At 40.7% G+C, this 21,279-nt stretch overlaps 1 protein-coding gene across 4 annotated transcripts in view; it reads right to left on the bottom strand.

The window, feature by feature from the left end:
* LOC120440287 (V-set domain-containing T-cell activation inhibitor 1-like) overlaps nt 1–12,770 on the bottom strand; it is a 35,922-nt gene extending 23,152 nt beyond the window's left edge. For 2 of the 4 annotated variants that reach the window (XM_039612570.1, XM_039612573.1), the window contains exons 1-3: nt 12,634–12,770; nt 10,028–10,375; nt 2,350–2,616 (exon numbers count right to left, since the gene is read on the bottom strand). Coding sequence is in view for 2 of the 4 variants with exons in the window: in XM_039612573.1 (XP_039468507.1) it covers nt 2,350–2,616; nt 10,028–10,375; nt 12,634–12,706 (688 nt within the window). In the remaining 2 variants the exon portion in view is untranslated. Of the gene's footprint in view, nt 1–2,349; nt 2,617–8,169; nt 8,192–9,549; nt 9,558–10,027; nt 10,376–12,633 lie in introns of those variants that run through there. The other 2 variants (XM_039612572.1, XM_039612571.1) reach the window with 2 other exon arrangements.
* Between the last annotated feature and the right edge of the window lie 8,509 nt (nt 12,771–21,279).

The raw sequence follows: 21,279 nt of genomic DNA, 5'->3' as shown, positions 1-21,279 counted from the left end.
AGCGTTTAAAGCGTGGAAGTACTGACCTTATTTTGAGTTTGTTTCTGTAAAAAGTGACAAAAACATTAGTGTCCGTTGTGCGTGGGAAGAAAACTTCTTTTTACAGTGAAAAAACCCCTAAACTTCCAAGCAAGCAGCGAGTGCGCTACAATGTAATGGGAAATTCACAGAGAAACTCGCGGATTCTTCCACTGACCGCTGCGGCACACCTGCACCAGGGTAAACCTCCGCCTACCCCACTCCTGCTTTACAGGTGAAAATAGAGCAACAGGACCGCTAGTCTTTGATTTTATTTATTTTCTGCTGTGTTTTACTTGCATCTATTTGAAAGAGTGAGTGTAAACACAAAAAAATATTTTATTTTATGCGCTGGAATGTGCAGAAAATAGGTTTAAATGTTAAACAAATTTCTTCCAGTCAGAGAATGTTACATATAATTACATTTTTTTAAAGATTAAAACTAATAAAACAAGTTTTTAAAAGAGATGTTTCCATTTGATTACATTTTGTATGATGGATTATGCAGAAAAAGTAGAATTGGGCTGAAAGATCTATCGCTTTATTACCTATTCAGGTTGTAAATCGTGTTTTTAAAAAGTAACTAAGTAACTAAGTAATTAATTACTTTTGAAAATCAGTAATCAGTAAAGTAACGGGATTACTTTTTTGGGCAAGTAATCAGTAATTAGTTACTGATTACTTTTTTTAAGTAACTTGACCAACACTGGGCAGCACACTGACAAGCCAGCGCGCATACAAGCCAATACTTTGCTCAACTTGGCGGGACCTGAAGCCATGGACCATAGGATGTGAATGATTTACACACCAGCTGAATCCAAGGAGGATCCCAAATACCTCAAAAGGAACATCAGGGATATGTGTAACTAGGGGTGGGCGGTATAAACGGTATTCGGTAGAAACAATATGAATTTGGCCAATGGTAGAGATTTTGACTATACCGCTCTACCGCGATAGCGCATGTTGATGGTGTCATCAAGCTGCGCCTCTTTTGGTTGAAAGCATCACAGCGGCTGCAAGCAATATCATCTGCAAATTATCCCGGGCGACAGTAATAGCGAAGAGACGAAGCACGTTTTGGAATATGAGGAATATATATCGATATATATCGTTACCGCACAATCTTCAAATTATACCGCGATATGGATTTTAGGCCATATCGCCCAGCCCTATGTGTAACCCACAAACCAACATAACAATGGAACGGCACAAGTTTAACACAGAATTAAAAAGGTGGTGAGAATATTGAAGCTTATGTGAGTGACCTGAGGATTAAAGCAAAGAGCTACAGATTTGGTGCAAAGAAATGGGACTTGTTTCATTTAGGAAAGATGCTCACCAGTTAAACATGATGGAAGATGATTTGTCACAGCAAATTCTAGCAACTTGTTTTCTGATGAGCTTGGACAGCTACTAGTCACTTATCGCATGACATAGGACCCTGATGTAAAACCATTTGTCTGTCAAATTCCTTTAGCCATGAAAGACAAAGTCAAAGCTGAGTTAGACAGGATGCAGAAACTGAGTGTCATCACTCATGTCTCTCAGCCAACAAATAGGGTGTCATCCATGGTGGCTACTAATAAAAAAGGCCAGGATGAGATCAGAATATGCATAATCCCAGGAGATTTGAACACTGCTCTGAAAAGATCACATCGGGTGCGTTGTGTGATCACATCAGCACATCCGTGCGCCATATTGTTGATGACATACTCCTATGTGGCAAAACCAAAAGGGTGCAGAGTGGCTCTCTTACTCTTTAATCACTGGTATACATTTAAAGCCTTATTTAACCCCAAATCATGTGTATTTTGTAAATTTCAGTCTGATTTGAGGCAAAAGTATGATATAGAAGGTTATTGTTTAGGGCAGATCTACATATGAGTGCATAGCGTCCCTTGCCATTTACATGAGTGAAAAACAGCTCTTGACTCACCCTGACTTCAGCAAGACTTCCTATAATCAGATTTTGGAATCGCTAGTTTAATCTCATTTTTATTTATTTTGTTTAAAAAATGTTAATTTTTAAAATTATGATCCCATATATTCTTCACTCAACATTTTCACTCTCCGTTTTTTTATACACCTCTCTGCTTTTAATTATTAGTTATTATTATTCTCTGGCTCTCTTCCACAGCATGTCTTTGTCTTTGAGACTACACAAAACTAAGTGATTTTAACCACTGTTTATTCAGGACACACCTCCTCTCTACTGATCTCAAAGCCAAACTGTTTATGTTCATTTTTTCATAATTTAGTTTGAGTGTTTATACTAAGTACGTATTCATATTTTAGTCTTCACAATCAAATGAAGAGTAATGTACCACTCACCTTCAGGTACACAGATTTCTGAAGAAATCCGATGCCATATTTCCATCTGTGTGGATACACATTGATAGCAGCCAGGTTTGGGTGCAGTAGTTTGGATGGTGACGTAAAAGCGACCTTGCTCTGCTTTGTCCTGTAGCATCTTAGAAGGAAGTGTTTTGTTATCACTGTCCCACCACTCAACTGTAGGTTTAGGAGAAGCACCTGGAACTTTACACTGCAGCAATCCTTTGTCTTTAAGTATTGTGACATATGGCTCTGGAGCTGCACCTGTGGACATAACATTGTCCTTTGTTTATTGTCTATGATAACAATCAAACAATATGACAAGTAATATTCAATAATACTTCTACAGCTTCTGTGTTTAAGAGCACAAAAAGACAGACTATTACTAAGCAGAGTATTAATTTTACTTCCAGCATTGATTAACATGATACTGTAAGATCTCCATCATATCGAGACTCTCTCTCCACTCCGTTACCTATTCCATATGTACAGGATATGGCTGGAGCTGAACAACAAAAAAAAATTATCTCCTTGATAACAGACTGTGTTTAGACCCTTATCTCTGTCTAGATGCTTATCTCCAAGGCCGAGGCCAGACGGTAGGTCTGGGCCCAGCCCTGGAAGAATAGCTGCAGGGCAGGATTGCTGTGTCTACATCAGCTCACCTCTCACCCCTACCCACCCCCATTTCTTGTCATGTGCTTTCATGGTGTTGTGAAGTGGAGATTTATGTGCTTTCTGTCCTGTTGAGGTTTTTTTTTTTGTTTTTTTGTTCTCACACTGATCTCCCACAAGGAGCCCAGTATGAGTAGAAGTCTCTTTTTCCCCCTTCTACACTTGCCCATTGTATTGAATTCTATTGTATTGTATTCTAAATCCAAAGTAGGGAGAATGGCTGCCACTGAAGTGGAGGCAGCGCATGCAGGCCCGTGGGCAGGCTTCCCTCCCCTGCCTGCTGATTTGCCAGGCCCTTCCCACAGTGTTCCCTCCCATGCCACCGCCTCCGGGCTTGGGCTGGTGCAGGATGACTATCGGGTGGAGGATGTTGATGCAACTGTCACCTGTCCACGACCCGACAGCCATGTGCGGCCGAGGGGCGGTCAAGCTCCTGCAGCAAGCTACAGAATATTGCTGTGTTGTTTAAGAGATGTCACAGGGCCTGCACAGGAGTAAAGCCAGGGTAGGGAGGCCCAGAGCTCCTGTGCCTCAACCTCAAGCCTCCAGCTTGGGGCCCTGGAGATTTCTGGCCCCAGCTGGCTGCCTTTCGTAGACACGGTGGCCGCACACACCGGAGGTGGGGAGGATGTGGAGCCAAGGCTCAGCCGTCCTCCAACTGCACCCCTCCTTCCTGACATTTCTTGGAGCCAGGCCACCCAGCCCCCTCCCCATCTCCCTGTCTGCAGCACAGCATAGGGTGTCCTGGTTGGCTCTGGAGCGGACCCTTGGGTGGTTTCCACCATGACCCTGGGTTGCCGCCTGCAGTTTTGCCACAGACCTCCTGTGACGACCATCCTGACCGTTACCTCAGTGGGCGACCCAGAGCAGGCCCTGGTGCTGCGGGAAGAATTGGCGACGCTTCTAGCAAAGGGTGCCATACGGGAGGTAGACACAGGGACCGCCAAGTGGGACGGGGTTCTCCGTCCCTTTCTGGACCTCAGAGGCCTCAATTGTTATCTTCGGCCCCTGAGATGCAAGATGCTCACGGTCCCCAGAGTGCATCGGCCCATCAATATGGGGTATTGGTTTGCCAACATCGATCTAAAGGACGACTACTTCCAGATCCCTATCAGGGGCATTGGCGGTTCCTAAGATTCGGGTTCCGAGTTCTCCCCTTTGGCATCTCCCTGGCACCCCAGACCTTCACCAGGAGGGATCTTCTGTCCCAGTCCAGTGGGTCACTGTTCTATCCTTTCCCCACAGGGCTGCGGCTGACAGCCTGGCCCCTGAGAGGGAGAGGCTATGCGCCTTAGAACTTCCTGACTCAGTTGTGAACACCATGCAGGAGTCTCATGCACCATTCACGAGGGCTGCCTACTGCTATCGCTGGGGACTGTTTGCTTCTTGGTGTGCGGTCCATGGGCTGGACCCCCATGGTGCGACAGTAGATGCCATACTGCAGTTTCTGCAGTCCCAGCTAGAGGCATGCCCGGTCTCTCAGGCTCTCAGCAATGCCAACACACCTTTGATTTTGCAGTTCCTGAGAGGTGCCCAGTGCCTAACAGCTCGCAGGCCAGGGTCCCCGGTTCCACCTTGGGACCTGGACCTGGTTGTGGGTGCCCTCCAGTGTCCTCCATTTGAGCCCTTGGAACACAGTGAGTTGAAGTGGTTATCACTTAAGATCGCCTTCCTTCTGACCATAACTTCTCCCAGAAGAATTAGTGAGCTCCAGGTGCCGTCGGTCCACAGTTAATGTTGCAGGTGGCTGCTGGATGGGAAGGGGGTGGTCCTCTGGCCCAACCCTGCCTTCTTGCGAAAGCCCTCTCGGACTTCCACCTCTCCCAGTCAGTTGAGCTGCACTCCCACTGAAGGTTTGGACCGAGAGGCAGCTCAAACTCTGGCTCTCTACTGGCTCGAGCTCTGGCACTGTACATTACATGTACCCAGCGGTTTCAGACAACGGACCAGCTGTTTGTTTCATTCCATCCCGGGATCCTGGGCAGGCTCCTGACTTGCGTGCTGACCTTGAGCGGCCGCTCAGTTGCGGTCCTTGCCTCTTGCAGGAACGGCTCAGGCCAATCTTGCATATGGGAGACTGATGCCTCCACCCCCCCAGCTCGGCCTTGTTTTTGGCGAGGCCCTGACCGGCGTGGCGTGTATATTGGTACATTTGCAATTAGTTCATTGGTACACTTTCACGCTGGAATTACATATGGATTATATAATATCAGGGCTCTAGACTAACTTTTTGCCACACTTGCACTGGTGCCCCTTTTTTCTTAGGCGCACCAGCACAAAAGTTAGGCACACCCAAATTTTTCAACCGCATCACTTAACACCGCAGTTTTACATGTGCACTTTTTGGGGGGGGAAATTGCTGTCCATACAGACAATATTGATTTGTAAATGATTAACTAACAATCTTGTGCTTATTAAGCTTAATCATCATCTCGGCCTCCTCTGACGACCTGTGTGCTGTTGCCTGCTGCTGAAAGGCAATGGGGAGAGGGGACACTTGGGCAGTGCATTTATCACGACATATAACGTGATAAATACTGCTTTATTCAAGCTACTCACCTTCAATCAATCTTTGGTCGCATTTTGCGACCAAATTGGTCGCACTTTAGAGCCCTTTTTATATATATATTTTTTCTGTATGTTTACATTGAGATCTACAGCTCAGGTGGGGGAATCTGTCCATAGGACAAATATTAGTCGTGCACTGCACAAAGCTGCCCTTTATGGAAGAGTGGCAAGAAGAAAGCCATTATTAACAGAAAACCATAAGACGTCCTGTTTGCCACAAGCCATGTGAGGGACACAGCAAACATGTGGAAGAAGGTGCTCTGGTCAGATGACACCAAAATGCAAAACGCTATGTGTGGCGGAAAACTAACACTGCACATCACTCTGAACACACCATCCCCACTGTCAAATATGGTGGTGGCAGCATCATGCTCTGGGGGTGCTTCTCTTCAGCAGGGACAGGGAAGCTGGTCAGAGTTGATGGGAAGATGGATGGAGCCAAATACAGGGCAATCTTGGAAGAAAACCTCTTGGAGTCTGCAAAGACTTGAGACTGGGGCGGAGGTTCACCTTCCAGCAGGACAATGACCCTAAACATAAAGCCAGGGCAACAATGGGATGGTTTAAAACAAAACATATCCATGTGTTAGAATGGCCCAGTCAAAGTCCAGATCTAAATCCAATCGAGAATCTGTGGCAAGATCTGAAAACTGCTGTTCACAAACGCTGTCCATCTAATCTGACTGAGCTGGAGCTGTTTTGCAAAGAAGAATGGGCAAAGATTTCAGTCTGTAGATGTGCAAAGCTGGTAGAGACATACCCTAAAAGACTGGCAGCTGTAATTGCAGCAAAAGGTGGTTCTACAAAGTATTGACTCAGGGGCCGAATAATTACGCACACCCACTTTGCAGTTATTTATTTGTAAAAATGTTTGGAATCATGTATGATTTTCGTTCCACTTCTCACGTGTTCACCACTTTGTATTGGTCTTTCACCTGGAATTCCAATAACATTGATTCATGTTTGTGGCTGTAATGTGACAAAATGTGGAGAAGTTCAAGGGGGCCGAATACTTTTGCAAGCCACTGTATATGTGGATGGGTGGGTGACAGCAACTTGGAGAGGACTTTCTGGGGAGATGCAAGGTACCACGATGTAATGGTAGCCCAAAAGCCAAAAAACAGAAATGTGACCTCTGATTCATAAAGCTCCACACAGAGTAGTTACATAACACAGAAATACATACAGTCGGACATGCATCCTGCATGCATGAGCACAGACACATGCAAACAAACAGCTATTTGTGATTTTTTTTACTTGGGGTTGGTTGTGGCTCACAACCATACACACATTTCCCATTTATTTAGTAGTTGTATAAATGAACTTGATGTTTTTTAAAATAAAAGTAAAAATATAAATATTGAATCAACTAGTTGTTTTCTTATAAATTTACTAAATGACTATATCCAGAAAGCTGTGACGTTTTGGTACGCTTATTGCACATTACTGCCCTGAGGCAACAAACCGATTTCTAGTGAGCAGGGTGGGAGGTGACTAATTTACTTATATATTCATATATAAACAACGATCCCCAAGCTCATAAGAAAATATGGTAAAACATTTCATTTCTCTTAAAAACCAAAATTCATGACAAACAGGGTTTAAAATAAGTGGGCCAAAATTCCTCGAAAACAATGTGAGAGGTTGATGACGTTATTAGAATTAGAAAATTCCTATGTTATAGCAGCACAAGGGGGTTGGTTGTACAATCTATGAAATCGGGTGCACTTAGTTTTTCATCACGGATTCTGCAGTTTGGCTTAGTTTTTGTTGAATAAACTGAGCCAATGTGGTTTTTCATCTCAGGTTATATTTATCTAATTTTAAGATCAAAGGATTGTTGTTGTTATTATATCCTGATACCTTGGAACTGACATAGGGTGTACTTTCTTTTTATCATGACTGGAAATAAATAACACAAAACAAAACAAAAATAAAATTTTATATATATATATATACACACACACACACATATATATATGTTTTTTTTTTTTTTTTTTTTTAAAGAAGTAGCAGAAAGGTTTTTCAAGAGATGTTATGGTCTGTTCTCTTCAGAGGCAATATAAAAAATAATATAAAAGCACATGGGTTAAATGACTTAAAATTGATATTTCACCATTAAATTTGATTATGTTCCTTAAATGCAAAATAAATAAAACAGCTGAAACTGTCAAAAAACAAATAAACAAAAACTGAGGAAAGATTTCACTAGAGTATTATGTTTTATTTAAGTAAAAATAGTGCACTGTGTTTCACATCAGTAAACGAGTGCAATAAATCTGAAAGGTAATGTAGGCTCCAATAAAGAACTTAAACATCATTAAAAACTATATTTCCCATCAACTTTGGATTCACCGTGACAGCGATATTCTATCATAATAATTATTACCCAATACATTCTGGGTAATACACAAGATTTGTTTAAACTGTGGATACAGTGTTAAGACACTTTGTATGGTTCGAACCAAAAAAAGGTTGCTGTATGCCTTCTAGTCTTCTAACCTCTAGTCACAAGTTTACATATACACCCATGAGGATGTAAGCATCAGTGTTATCGTCACAAACAGGACTCACCTGGGACGTTTCGGACCTTTAACCTTTTGAAACGCTGAGGTTGTATGCGACCCAAGTTTACACGCAAAAATTTATAAATAAACATACTGTATTTCTTCATGATGACCGGAAACATTGACATAGACACATTATACGTCTTTTGAAAGCTCTGATGTTCGTTTTTCAACAGATTTATAAACATAGCTTAATTAATAACGAGATAAAAACAACAACGCCTTAATTTACCGTAATAAAAGGTTACTAACTTTAGTGCTATCCTGTGGTATCACCGCTAGAAAACTGCTTACTGGACTAAAAACTGACTTTAAAAGACAAACAAGAGCTAATTTTAAAGAACAAAACCGCACAGATTAACTTCCGCTCGTTTGAGTTTAACCGCAACTAAAAATACCCCCCACCAAAAAGAATGTATTTTGTCCTTACGTTTTGTCGAAGCTGTGCAGACTTTTAAAGCAAGAATGTTAAAAGCATTTTTAAAGTACTGATAAAATTTATATTGACCATATTTAGCGTCTCTGGAATCGGTAAACGCCCACGAGCGAAATTAACTAATAAGCACCATTTGCGGATGTAAAGCGACACACTCACAAGACCGTTAATCCCATCAGCCAATCAGAAAAATTCATCTTTACACCAGTCACACGACAGCTATCATCATTCAATAGAACGTCACCGCAGTGAAACCACTCTCATTTTGAAGCGGGGAAAATCTCCTGTCTGACCATATATGGAGGTTTATGTATTTGGCCTCGCTGTTACACTGGAACGAACATAAATCATAGAAACTATTTGATCTGTCGAAAAAGACATGATTAAATTAAAATAATTTGGTAAATCATTATTTTAATTATTTAAGACATCGCTCTGTAGCTGGGTTTGACATTTAAGAACATTTGAAATCTAAAAAAAACAGAAGAAAAAATTTATTATTTGTTAACTTTGGGGAGATTTTTGTGGAGTGTTGAAGTAATTTATAAGAGATATTCTGCTTTGCACTTTGAATTAATCTCTGTCTCTTCAAGTCACCTCTGCATACCAGCCTGAAACTTGGCACAGTTATTATAGATAAAATTAAGATGATATCCTGTAAATTTCAGCCTTACAGCCATTATAATGACTGATTAACTGTATTTAAAATATGAAGTAAAAGCTTAAAAATAGCAAGGCTTCAGTCATTTCCTGTATAATCCTCAAACAAATGATCTGTTTTAGACCCAAAGCTAAAACTATCACACTACATTAAATACCTTAGATATTACTTTACAATGATGAAACAGGCAGGTACCAGCTATTTATGGTTTAGAAATTATTTAGAAGTCTTTATTAGTAGTTACAGACATGCAGAAGTGCACATGACTGTGAGAGGCTCTAACAAGTTAATACGGGCTCTGAAAGGGGAAAAAAACATACACATGTTAGAGGTGACTGTGTTATCATCAAGTTGGCAGTTTAAACTGGACAAAAGAAACTCAGAAGTGTTAACCTGCTATATTATAGATATTTTTATTTCATAAATGTCTTGATACATTTACACAAGAGGCTGGTTTATGGTTGTGGATGTGTTATAATGACAAAGTGAGAAAACACTTTGAACAGCTGTGTGTCTGAGAAGTGAACATTTATTTATTCAGTGTTTATAGCTGCATTCGCAGAAAATTTATTTTATTTAGTAAACTCTATGGGCACCTCAAATTTTAGTAGACAGGAGCAGGACCAGCATGCACATGGGAAGGTCTCAGTTTTTTTCACCAAATATTGCAAATATCACTGCAGATGTGCTGTGGGGGTGAGAGCCTGCCAGATGTGCATGTTGACTGTTTCATCTGTAAATAATCAGCTGATTTATAACAGCACTCACCAACAACAAGCTCAATGTGAAAGATTTTGGTTTCTGGCTGCAGACGTGGAAAGTCACAGGTGTAGTTTCCTTTGTCCTCCAGCCTTGTTTGTTTTATCCTTATGGAGGCATTTCCGTACTTCAGCTCTTCAGGAAAATGTGAGACTCGATCTCTGAACTGCTCGTCTTGACCTGGGAGACCATTATTGTAATGTTTGCCCTCAACATACATGAAAACCTCCTTTTGTGGAACTGTTCCTTCCTTTTTCCAGTCAAACAGCATTTTCTCAATATTCACATTGGTGTCGAGGGAACAGGGTAAAATGACATCATCATCTTCTTTCACAGTTACTGTGGTGACAGGTGTCCCTGAAAGACAAAGCATGAATTAAACACACTGGATCTTATATAGGACTTTTCTGTTCTGAATAACCTCTCCAAGAGCTTTATACAAAAAAAAAGAAAAAAAAAAGAAAGAAACTTTGGGTTTATATCTTGCCCAAGAACATTTTTTGACTGAAGCAACCAGGAATTAAACCACCAACTCTGCAGTTAAGAGATGCCTGCTCTACCTCCTGACCTAAAGACACTCTGCAGTGTGTGTACACACAGAGTGATGATGTTTAAAGGAAAGTCGGCAGCCAATCAGAAGGAATTTGGCTTAAAACAGAGAATTTCAAACTTTTTTGTCTTGTTTCATTTCAGAAACTAAAAATGTTCATGTTTGATTTTTAGCAATCATTAGCATTAACAAAGGATTAAAGTTAAATTTTAGAGAGAAAAAGGTTCATTAGCGTCTACAGTGCTTGTTTGTTTTTTCCTCCCCTACAAAAACAATACTCCAGTTTAGTTCCCCTTCATATTTTCCTGTTCACAGTCCCACCTGTAGCCCCACAGTTTGTATGACTGGTTTAAATGGAGGCTGAAGGAGCTGTAGAGCTTGTTTCAGACAGGATGAGCTCAGAGGCTGCACCAAGGCCCAGAGGTATCTGTACGTACTGCGTGTTAACTCTTAACATTTATCACACAATCGTACCCAGTCAAGTGTAATCACAAAAGACTGACATAATAATGACATACAAAATAATGGCTGCAGGAAAGGACATTCAAATGTGCATTTAAAGAACACAGTTTTAACTCTGATTGTAGAAAAACTCAGGAAACTGAAACAGGAAAAAACGTTCTTCACCCACTGACTGACTTCACCCACAGGCCTCTTCACTGACTGTGTCACTCACTCTAAAAATGGCAGCAAGTAGAACTTTAATAACACAAACAAGGAACCCAAAGAGTGAAAAAAGTTAACAAATGAATGAATCATATGATGCTGAATATGATCAATATCATATAATATTGAACCAAAAATATTTAAAAGACTGTAACAGTTGCTTGCTGTGTGGTTTTGGAAAATAGATAAGCACATCTTAATGAAGAGAGAGATGCAATGACATCCACACATTTGCTTTTTATTCTTTTTATTCTGTGTGTGTGTGTGTGTGTGCTTCTCCCTCTCTCTCCCCGGTCCTCGGGGCTGTTTTACGGAAGTGCGCGCCGTGGGAAAGGCGTGACCTGGCGACTGTTGTCATCGGGAGTCCCTCCTCGCTGTTGCCGGCCCACCTGCAGCTGATTACCTGCTCAGCTGTTGGTAATCTTCTCCCTGGCTAGACAGAGGTATTTAACCTGGACTCGCGGCGACAGTCGACGTGGGATTATTACTCCTGACTGGTATAGTCTGTGCGAGACGTGTGTTCTTGGTAGTCGGCTAGCGTGTGGCTAATTGTGGATTTTCCTTCTTCCTCCAGGAGAGTCGAGCGGAGAAGCGAGTTGGGGAGCACACACACTAAGGGAGCTACAGCACGGGACGCACTGGGAGCAAGGGACGAGCACTATTAGCAAAATTGCACTTTTGAGTCAATTGTTGGACTTACCTGTCGGTTTCACTGTAAATAAAGTGCACTGTGGCATCGCAGAGTCCTGCGTTTTGGGTCCTATTTTCCTCATCAGACCGTGACACATAATTTCAAATAAAGTTATATTTTCAGAATTATTCCTCTTTTTCTTTTTCTTTTTTTTAGACCTGTTAATCGATTTAGAACTGCTGCTTTGAGAAGTGCTATGATAAATAAACTTTGCCCAATATTGTTTTTATGGGAGACTTCTGTCCTACTTTTGTTGATTCGGTATAAAAATATAAAAAATCATTCGCTCGTTCACTTTGTCAGCTTGTGTGTGTCTTTATTTTTCATTTCATTGTGGTTGGCGACTATAAGAAAACATAAAAAACGCAAATGTTATTTTCTGCTCCAACAGGAAATAAAGCAGATGTGTTTTTGCAGGAAGCACAAATCGCCAACAAAGACGCCATACCTGAGGTTAAAAACACGTCAGGATGGAATAATGAGTATCTCTAATCACTGATGTCAATCATAAAGAGAATGTTTTCATATCATTGTTGAAGATGATGCGCATTAATCTTCACTGTTATTATTAAAAGAAAACAGCTGATGTCACAGGTGTAGATGCCGCAGTCATCCACCCACTAACGCAGCAGCCTGAGCGGCGTTAAAGCTCCATCTGCTGTGAAACGTGACTGTGTACATGATCAGTCTAATCAATGAGTTTCTTACCGGATTCAGCACCGAACGTCAGTCGGGACAAAGTCAAGAAACAGAAGCTCAGAAACAGAAGAAGCAGCTCCATGTCTGCAGAAACCCTCTGAGGATTAAATACGGTGGCTATTCTGTGTAACCAACATCAGAGCCACTCCTCTCAGCACTGACGCAGTAAAAAAACAGTTTCAGTTTCTAGTGTCTTAAACCAGTCCGCCATATATGTCATAATTTCCGGTGTATTACGTCACAACGTCACGGACTTTTAGATTTCACTTTTATAATACCAGTGACAGTTATACAGAAACGGGGACAGGAGAAAGATTAATGAGCAGAAATAACCTTTTTAACAACAACAACCAGTTAGGTACAGGTTGATGTAAAGGGAGAGGATACCCCACCTCCAGAATCTGAGGTCAAAGCCAGCGGCAGTTTTTGACACTAAAATTAATAATAATAATTAATAATAATAATAATTAATAATGATAGTGTTATCATATTATCTCTGTTGGTTGTTTTTGTTTCTTACATCTGAAAATGAAATACGCATAAAAAAATGAAGGATATCCATTAGTAATTCTACTTAAAAAAAGTAGTATTTTGAAATTATGATGTGATTAAATTTACCCACAAATACTTAGTAATTCATACACTAGATTAATGGGGTGTTAATTCAAGTTTTTATTGAAAAAAATAATAATTTTAATACATATGCTTGTGGGTATTTACAACCAAGGAAACAAATTATATATGTAAATTTAAGTAGAAAATGTTTTATATATTACACTGTAAATTTATTGTACCTTACAAATGGCTGTTTTATGATGGCTTACCTTTGATATTGTTATTATTCATTGTCATGGTGTGCATCAGATGTCGCACCCTGTGACTGCCCACTTACATATGAAAATGTGATACTGACTCTTCCTTACCTGCGTACAATAAAAAATAAACACAAGCAATAACTGGAGAACACAGATAAATGTGATCTTATAATGATGGAAACAAGTGTAATGTGAAGTAAAGCAGATTAAATGATGAATGTTGAAAAGGAAGAATCTTGCACAGAGTTCAGCAAGGAGTTGAGACAGACTCTGGGTGGAAGGGAAGAGTTAGCAGAAGACTGAGAAAGGACAGCTGAAGTGCTGACAGAAACTGCCATGAAGGTGTTTGGTGTGTCCTCTGGATGGAGGAAAGAGGAGAAGGAGACCCAGCGGTGGAATGAAGAAGTGCAGGAAAGTATTTAAATGATGAGGTTAGTAAAGAAAAAGTGGGATAATCAGGGAGATGAAGAAAGAGGACAGGAGTACTGGGAGGTATACAGAGAAGAGAAACCAGGTTGTTTAACACAATCTTGGAGATGAGAGGATCCTAAGGAATAGAGAAGAAGTCCACAGAGATTTTCAAGAGCAAGAGTTGTTATATTCTGGTCTCATTCACAACAGACTCCAGAATATCTATTTCCTACCCAATGGGGTAGTAAGGTTTATTAACAAGTCATGTGACTCAGATTGGCCCTGTGCCATCTTCAACAATAACATACAGCCTAACGATCCGGCCCAACACTCACTTACTTGTGTCACACTCTAAAACATCTGTGCAACAACACAATCCACTGTGGAACAAATCATCTTGCAAACAATAATTCACATTATTACAAGAGTGATGTGCAGAGCTGTAGTAACTATAAAGAAATAAAACTGATAAGCCACAGCATGAAGATATGAGAAAGAGTTGTAGAGGTAAAAATCAGGAGCAGCAGTGTGGATTCATGCTGAGAAAGAACTCTACAGATGTGATGTTTGCTTTGGGAGTGTTGAAAGAGAAGTTTAGCGGTCAGAAGGAGCTTCACTGTTTCTTTCTGGATCAGAGAAAGCTGATAATTGGCTGCTGAGAGAGGAACTGATTGAGGAAGTCAGGAGTGGCAAAGAAGTGTGTGAGGGTGTTGTCGGATCGGGAGGTGTTTAGATCTTTATTGGGAATGACCACGATTATGGGCTCAAAATGTGGTCATAAATATTTTGTACTTGTAAGTCAGTTTTGTATCTGTAAAAAGAATTTGTGCGTGCGTAAAAAAGATTTGTATGTGTAAAAAGAATTTGTGCGTGCATAAAAAGATTTGTATGTGTAAAAAAGAATTTGTGCGTGTAAAAAGATTTGTATGTGTAAAAGATTTGTGTGTGGACTTAGCCAAAAACCCCTGCAAGTTACAAGTACAAATTTTGACCCTATTTTTCTTCCCTGTCATCTGATTGGTCAATGTCATGTCAATCACAAATGTAACAATCCAATCAGAGAACAGATGGGTTTGGCTGTCGGAGGGGCACTTTTTTGAACTGCAGGTCCTTGAAAGGGAATAAATGCCCTTTTATATGCCAACCCAGCGTTTTCCTTCATCACCACGAAGGAAAACAGTCTGTGGTCGTCCGAGTTTGGTGATTTTTGTGTCACAGGTCTACGTGCTTAATACAGGGACTTCCACAGCCTTTTCAACAGCGCTGCGGACCGCGGGGGGCAGTGTTTTGAAAATGACAGTCTTGATTACAAAGCTTTCTTCGTTACGAATTAGCATACATGTTTTTATTGAACATTTGAAGAACTAGCAAAAAAAACAGAAACTCTTGTAGAGGACCTAAAGTCAGAGATAGAAACGACAAGGAACAGGTGCATCTAGTACAGGTAGAGCTGCTGCAAAAACCCACAGAGCCCAGCAGCCAGCGCAACTAATTCTGGATCCTTTGCTTTTAGTTAGCATTAGCAACACATCCTGCGTCTGATGTGAAAGGGCTTTTATGCTGCGCACTGTGACTCACAGCAATGGTCCCGGGTCAGCCCTGACTTTGTGTTAAACTAATCCTAAAGTAATAATGGTATTTCTAACCACTGACATACCACAACTTTATCCTTTCAACAGCTGCTGAAAGTTAGGGGACCTAGCTGCTATCGGATATTTATATAGAGATTCTCCAGCTTCAAACTGTATTACCCTTCGAGGACCTGCAGTTCAAAAAAGTGCCCCTCCGACAGCCAAACCCATCTGTTCTCTGATTGGATTGTTACATTTGTGATTGACATGACATTGACCAATCAGATGACAGGAAGAAAAATAGGGTCAAAATTCGTACTTGTAACTTGCAGGGGGGTTTTTGGCTAAGTCCACGCACAAATTCTTTTTACACATAGAAATCTTTTTTACACACACACAAATCTTTTTTACACATACACAAATCTTTTTTACACATACAAATCTTTTTTACACACACACAAATCTTTTTTACACATACAAATCTTTTTTACGCACGCACAAATTCTTTTTACAGATACAAAACTGATTTACAAGTACAAAATATTTATGACCACATTTTGAGCCCATACACGATGGACAAGATTGGAATTGAGCACAGAGGGACATCTCAGGTTGAGCAGTTTAAAGAGTTAGAGAGAGAGAAGGCTGGGATGGTTTAGACATCTGCAGAGGAGAGAGAGTGGATATACTGGACAAAGGATGATGAAGATGGAGCTGTTAGGCGGAATAGAAGAAAAGGAAGACCTCAGAGAAGATTAATGGACTCACTGCTGTTCAGGTTAAACATTAACAATAACAACAACAACAAAAATGCATTTACTACATCTAATCAATATTTTACAGTTTTTCTCAGTCACTTTGGCTCAGTTCTCACAGCAAGAAAATTCACTTTCTCTTGATGCAGTTCTCACAAAGGTCAGGGCATTTTTCATAACACAGTCTCAAAGACTCTCCACCAATCCAACCCAGTCAATCACTCCAACTGTGTGATGAATGAATAAAAATCTTTCACCAGACTTTAAAGACTGAGTCATCAAAGTGTTTAGGTTTTGTTTCATAAAACTTCTCTGCCTCTGGAAAGAGTTCTGCACACATGTCGGCCTCATGGAGAGTAAAAACCTTTCAGACATAAAAATGAGATGTGAAGGATTTTTTAAAACATGGAGGAAAGCAAAATGATACTCATGAAACTATATGCATCAGAAAACAGACAAAGAAAATGATCTGAGAACATCAGCAACTACTGTACAGTCCAGTAAAGTCAGGCTTACATGGATTCAGCGAACATTTTATTAGGTACACCTGCTCCACAGGTCATCACAGTAATCCAAATCTCTAAGTGACCTTTCACCTCAGCAGCAACTCAAAACATTCAGACATGTAGACATGATCACCACAGCCTGCTGGAGTCCAAACGAGCATCAGAATAAGGAAGAAAGATGACTGAACGTGGTGTGGTTGATGTCAGACGGGCTGGTGTGAATATTTCAGACACTGTTGATGTGCTGAGATCTGTGAACTAAAAATCAAGAATGTGGGATACTGTTTGTCCGTGATTTGAAAAGCCCAGTGCGTGCTCCCGATGAAGGGAAAACCAATTCTGCAGGGGAGACCTACCTTGGCAATTGTGCAGGTGAAACCAAAGGGAAGATATGCTTCACCATATTTTCTAGTCTTTGGCTTAGAATGAAGTTGGTTTGGAAACATATTCAGCGATGCTTCATCTCCTGCTTTGCGTTTGTTTGGGAGCCCAGTGCTAGCAGTGTCCAAGCGTTTTTTTTTCCCCCCTTTTCACACTGCGGCCCCCCCTGCAATGGCTCTGCGCCCCCCCCAGGGGGCGGGCCCTACACTTTGTGAAGCTCTGGAATAAGTGAACTGAAGGGCTGTTTACTGTAGTTATGATCAGTGAGAGACGCTAACATGTAGCAACCTGTCAGTCACAAAGTGGATCTGCCATGAACCCTGCTCTGGTTGTTGTGGATAGGCGTAGCTTTGGGTCACGTGGTGTCGGTAATAGTAATAGTGATTGCTATATCACCTGTTCACGTCCCGAGGGAATTTTTGTGAATGAGTGGGTGATGGGGGAAGTCGACTTGTGCTGAGCGCTCAAGCTTAGAATGTTTTTTGATCACTGTTTTTCTACGGATTTTAAGGATTTGATATCAAATAAAGAAGTTTTTAATCTGGAACTTTGACTTACGTTTTGAACAGCGGGCGCGTCAACATTATTCCCCTATTCAGCTGCTCGGCGACTCAAAGGCTTGACAGTCGCCAATACTGGTTTATCATTCCGACTCTAAAAGGACCATTTTTTTTTTTTTTTAAACAAACATGTTGTGTCAAATAAAACTTGAAACTAAGACCAGTGATTGAAGACTAACATCTGGCTTTCAGTGTGTTGAAGTTCATCTCTACAGCCAAATCAAATCAAATCACCTTTATTGTCACGTCACATGTGCAGGTACACTGGTACAGTACATGCGAGTGAAATTCTTGTGTGCAAGCTTCACAAGCAACAGAGTTGTGCAGGCTGCTTTGATCGTCTTCCGGAGTTGGTAATGTGCGTGTTTGTAGTCCGATGTGTTCGCGGAGGCAAAAGCGGTGCTCCGGTGCTAGCGGTGCTCCGTGCCGCTAGCGCCGTGCGAACATCTCCGTTAAAAACCAATCAAAGCTAGTGAGGAAAGCGTGGAGGAACCGGTTCTCTATATAAGCTTCAAATCTGTGTTTGGATTGGTTGGTTATCACAGTCATTTAGCCGTAAGTCAAACGTATTCCAAAGAAAGTGTACTCAGTCTAAACAAGATTAGGTGACACAATTACCTGCTGTCCATCAAACATGGGAGCAGCATTCGTGTGGGAGGAACTGATTTGTGCTTTGATAATGACTGCAGAGAGCAGTGTGTGCCTCCAGTGAGGGATAATCTGTGAGTCAGCACAGAATAAATCCTTTATGTTGATTATTCTCAAAGTGTGGACCCTCAAACTTCAGTCTGAGTGCATCATGACATCATTTACAGTTAAAAAAAAAAAAGAAAGAAGCTGGAATAGTGTTTAGGACCATAAATCAGAATCAATGAAACACTTTTCTTTTAAGCTAAAAATAAAATAAATAAAAATACAAAGTTTAATATTAAGAATCCTGAGGTGGGACTTGAAAATATTGAGACTTTAATGGGCTTGAATACTTTACCTGTTAAAGCCAGCAAGAAAGAACAGAGTTTTAGTTTTGGTCAGATCTGCTGTGGATTATCATTATTAACTTTCCTATAACACATGTAGAGTTGAATTCACATAAAAGCATTCAGCTGCAATACAAGCAGATTATATTCAAAATAACATGCATATGTTGATAAACTAAAATTAAACTCACCTTGTTATTTTTAGAGAAGGTGATCAGCTGCACTGGATCATCACCAGCTTGTATCTTCATCCTTTTTCACTAAGTGAAGTCTTTCCCTTTGTTCCCATTCCTCTGCACCTGAAAACCAAAGTGTGTGATCGCAGGTGAAATAAGGAATATTTTTTCCAGTGTAGGTTTAGAGTGCTTCATTTAATGACAGCTGTTTATTCTGTCATGGTCCTGAGTCGGTGACCCAGTGTTTTGTGTTTCATTTTGGTAACATCTTGTATTTTGAGTTGATTCTTATTTTGTATTAGTTCTTAGTGTTTTAGTGTTCTCCCTTCTGTGCTCTGTTTTTGTCTCTGAGTTGGTGTTTGTAAAACAGTTTGTGAGTTTTCTGTTTTACTTTGAAGGTCTGTGTCTCATCGTGTTTAATTTCAGCTAATTTCTGGGGTCTGTTCTTCGTACCTCGCTTACTACATCCAAGATCAAATGACACATCCAAGATCAAATCATCGCGCTAACTTTGAGCTTGCTAATCCGGTTCTCCGAACACACCTGTTGTTGACGATTAGTATAGCTGGATGAAGTAATCTGAGATCACTGGGTGGCTTAAAAGGGGCTACGCATCGATAGTAGAAACATTGATCGGCAACCCTGTGATTGGTCGGCGAAGATGTCGAAGGAGCGCGCTCAGTATTTTACGGCAGCAGAGCAAGAACTCTTGATTGAGGGATTTCAGGAGTTTCAGAGTTTAATTAAAACGCAGGGGAACACTGCAAAGGCTGCAAAAGCAAGGAGAGAGGGCTGGCAGAAAGTTGCTGACAAATTAAACTCGTAAGTGATCCATGATATTACATTATATCATGTGATATTATATTATACCACATTATATTATATTACATCATATCCTCTTCCACATTAGAGCCACAACAGGACCCACTAGAACATGGGAAAAAGTAAAAGTGAAATATAAGAATATTCTACAGAATGGTAATATTTATCACTTATATTGCTTTTAGTCTCCTGAAAAGAGACCCTGAAATAATCTGTTTGTTTGTTTATAACAGCAACCAAGAAAAGGGCAGAGCAAATAAAGACAGGTGGTGGTCCTGCACCCCTCGTCACACCCCGGCAGAGGAGCTGGCCCTAGGGTTGAATGCCACCAGACGCAATTGTTGAGGGCATCCCTGGGGGCAGCTCTTCCTTAGACCAGCAGCCGGGGTGCAGTAGCAGCACCTTCATAACTGGTGTTATTTGTACAATGTCAAATATTTGGTTGTTGCCTTAATTAAAATGCTTTTTGTACTGTGACATTTATTGACATTGTGGGTTTTTTGTGTGTAGTTTGACATAACACTCCATCACTTCTACCTGTTCCCATGCAAGGGGTGACTGAAGCATGCACAGTAAGTTGATATATATATATATATATATATATATATATATATATATATATATATATATATATATATATATATATCCCGTCTATCCCGCAATATACGCTGAATTCTGAAAACTCTCCTTATCAATCTTGCACCTTCCGCAATGGGTTGCTCGCGTACAAACGGACAGGACATGGCTGCGACAGACTTCCCAAATCCACCTTCGCTTTTATAGCCGTGGTCTCTCATCTTGATTGCACGTAGTAATTTACTATTACTACCCTAAAATATGAATTACATCTGACATAATCTACTACATGACATAGAATGATTAATAGTACATTTCCCTTTTTTTCAGAAATGACCTGTATGTATCTGTATGACATCAATAAAAGAATCAAATGCTGCATTATCTTTAGTTACATTGATAATATTTATTTATGGTAAAACAGTGGCGAAATATCGCTGTTGCTTTCGTATAAATGCAGCGGACATACCTGAGTGGCCGCGATCTAATCCTGTTTACATAAAGTAAACCTGCTCCCGAGCAGGCTTACGCTTACGGATCTGTTGCTATGACAGCAAGTCCCGGATGAGCTTCGGAGAACCGAACGATCCAAGATCACGCGAAATCGTCAACAATCAAATCCGGCTAACTTACTTAGCGAGGTACGAAGAACGGACCCCAGCTCTTCATTCTCCGCTCCTCATCCCCTGTGTTACCTCCATATGTTTTCCCCTGCGTTTTATTCTGTGAGTTATGGTTTCGGGTTTTGTTTGTTACTAGCTTTCCCAGTTTAGTTTATGTCTAGCTTGTTCCTCATTTCCTGTTTGCCACTCTGCCACTGTAAATAAAATTCACTCGCATCACCACCACTGTCAGCAGCTTGGGTCCTCCTTCAATACATCACACAACTGCTGCCCCAGACGTGACAGATTCACTTTTCAGATAATCTTTAAGGATCTGAATTTTTAAGAAAGACCCAAATATCTCTGCTTATTGTCAGGCCAAAAGCTTGATATAGACAACACTTTCTAATATGTCAGTAGCATCCTCATAAGGCATATAACAACCCTGCACACCAAGACTGTGCTTATATTATACTTTAATCAAGGTATAGATATGATTTCAT

The sequence above is a fragment of the Oreochromis aureus genome, linkage group 5 (genome assembly GCF_013358895.1).
Source record: "Oreochromis aureus strain Israel breed Guangdong linkage group 5, ZZ_aureus, whole genome shotgun sequence".
In the NCBI taxonomy this organism is placed as follows: Eukaryota; Metazoa; Chordata; class Actinopteri; order Cichliformes; family Cichlidae; genus Oreochromis; species Oreochromis aureus.
This window is presented reverse-complemented; position numbering and strand designations above follow the sequence as displayed.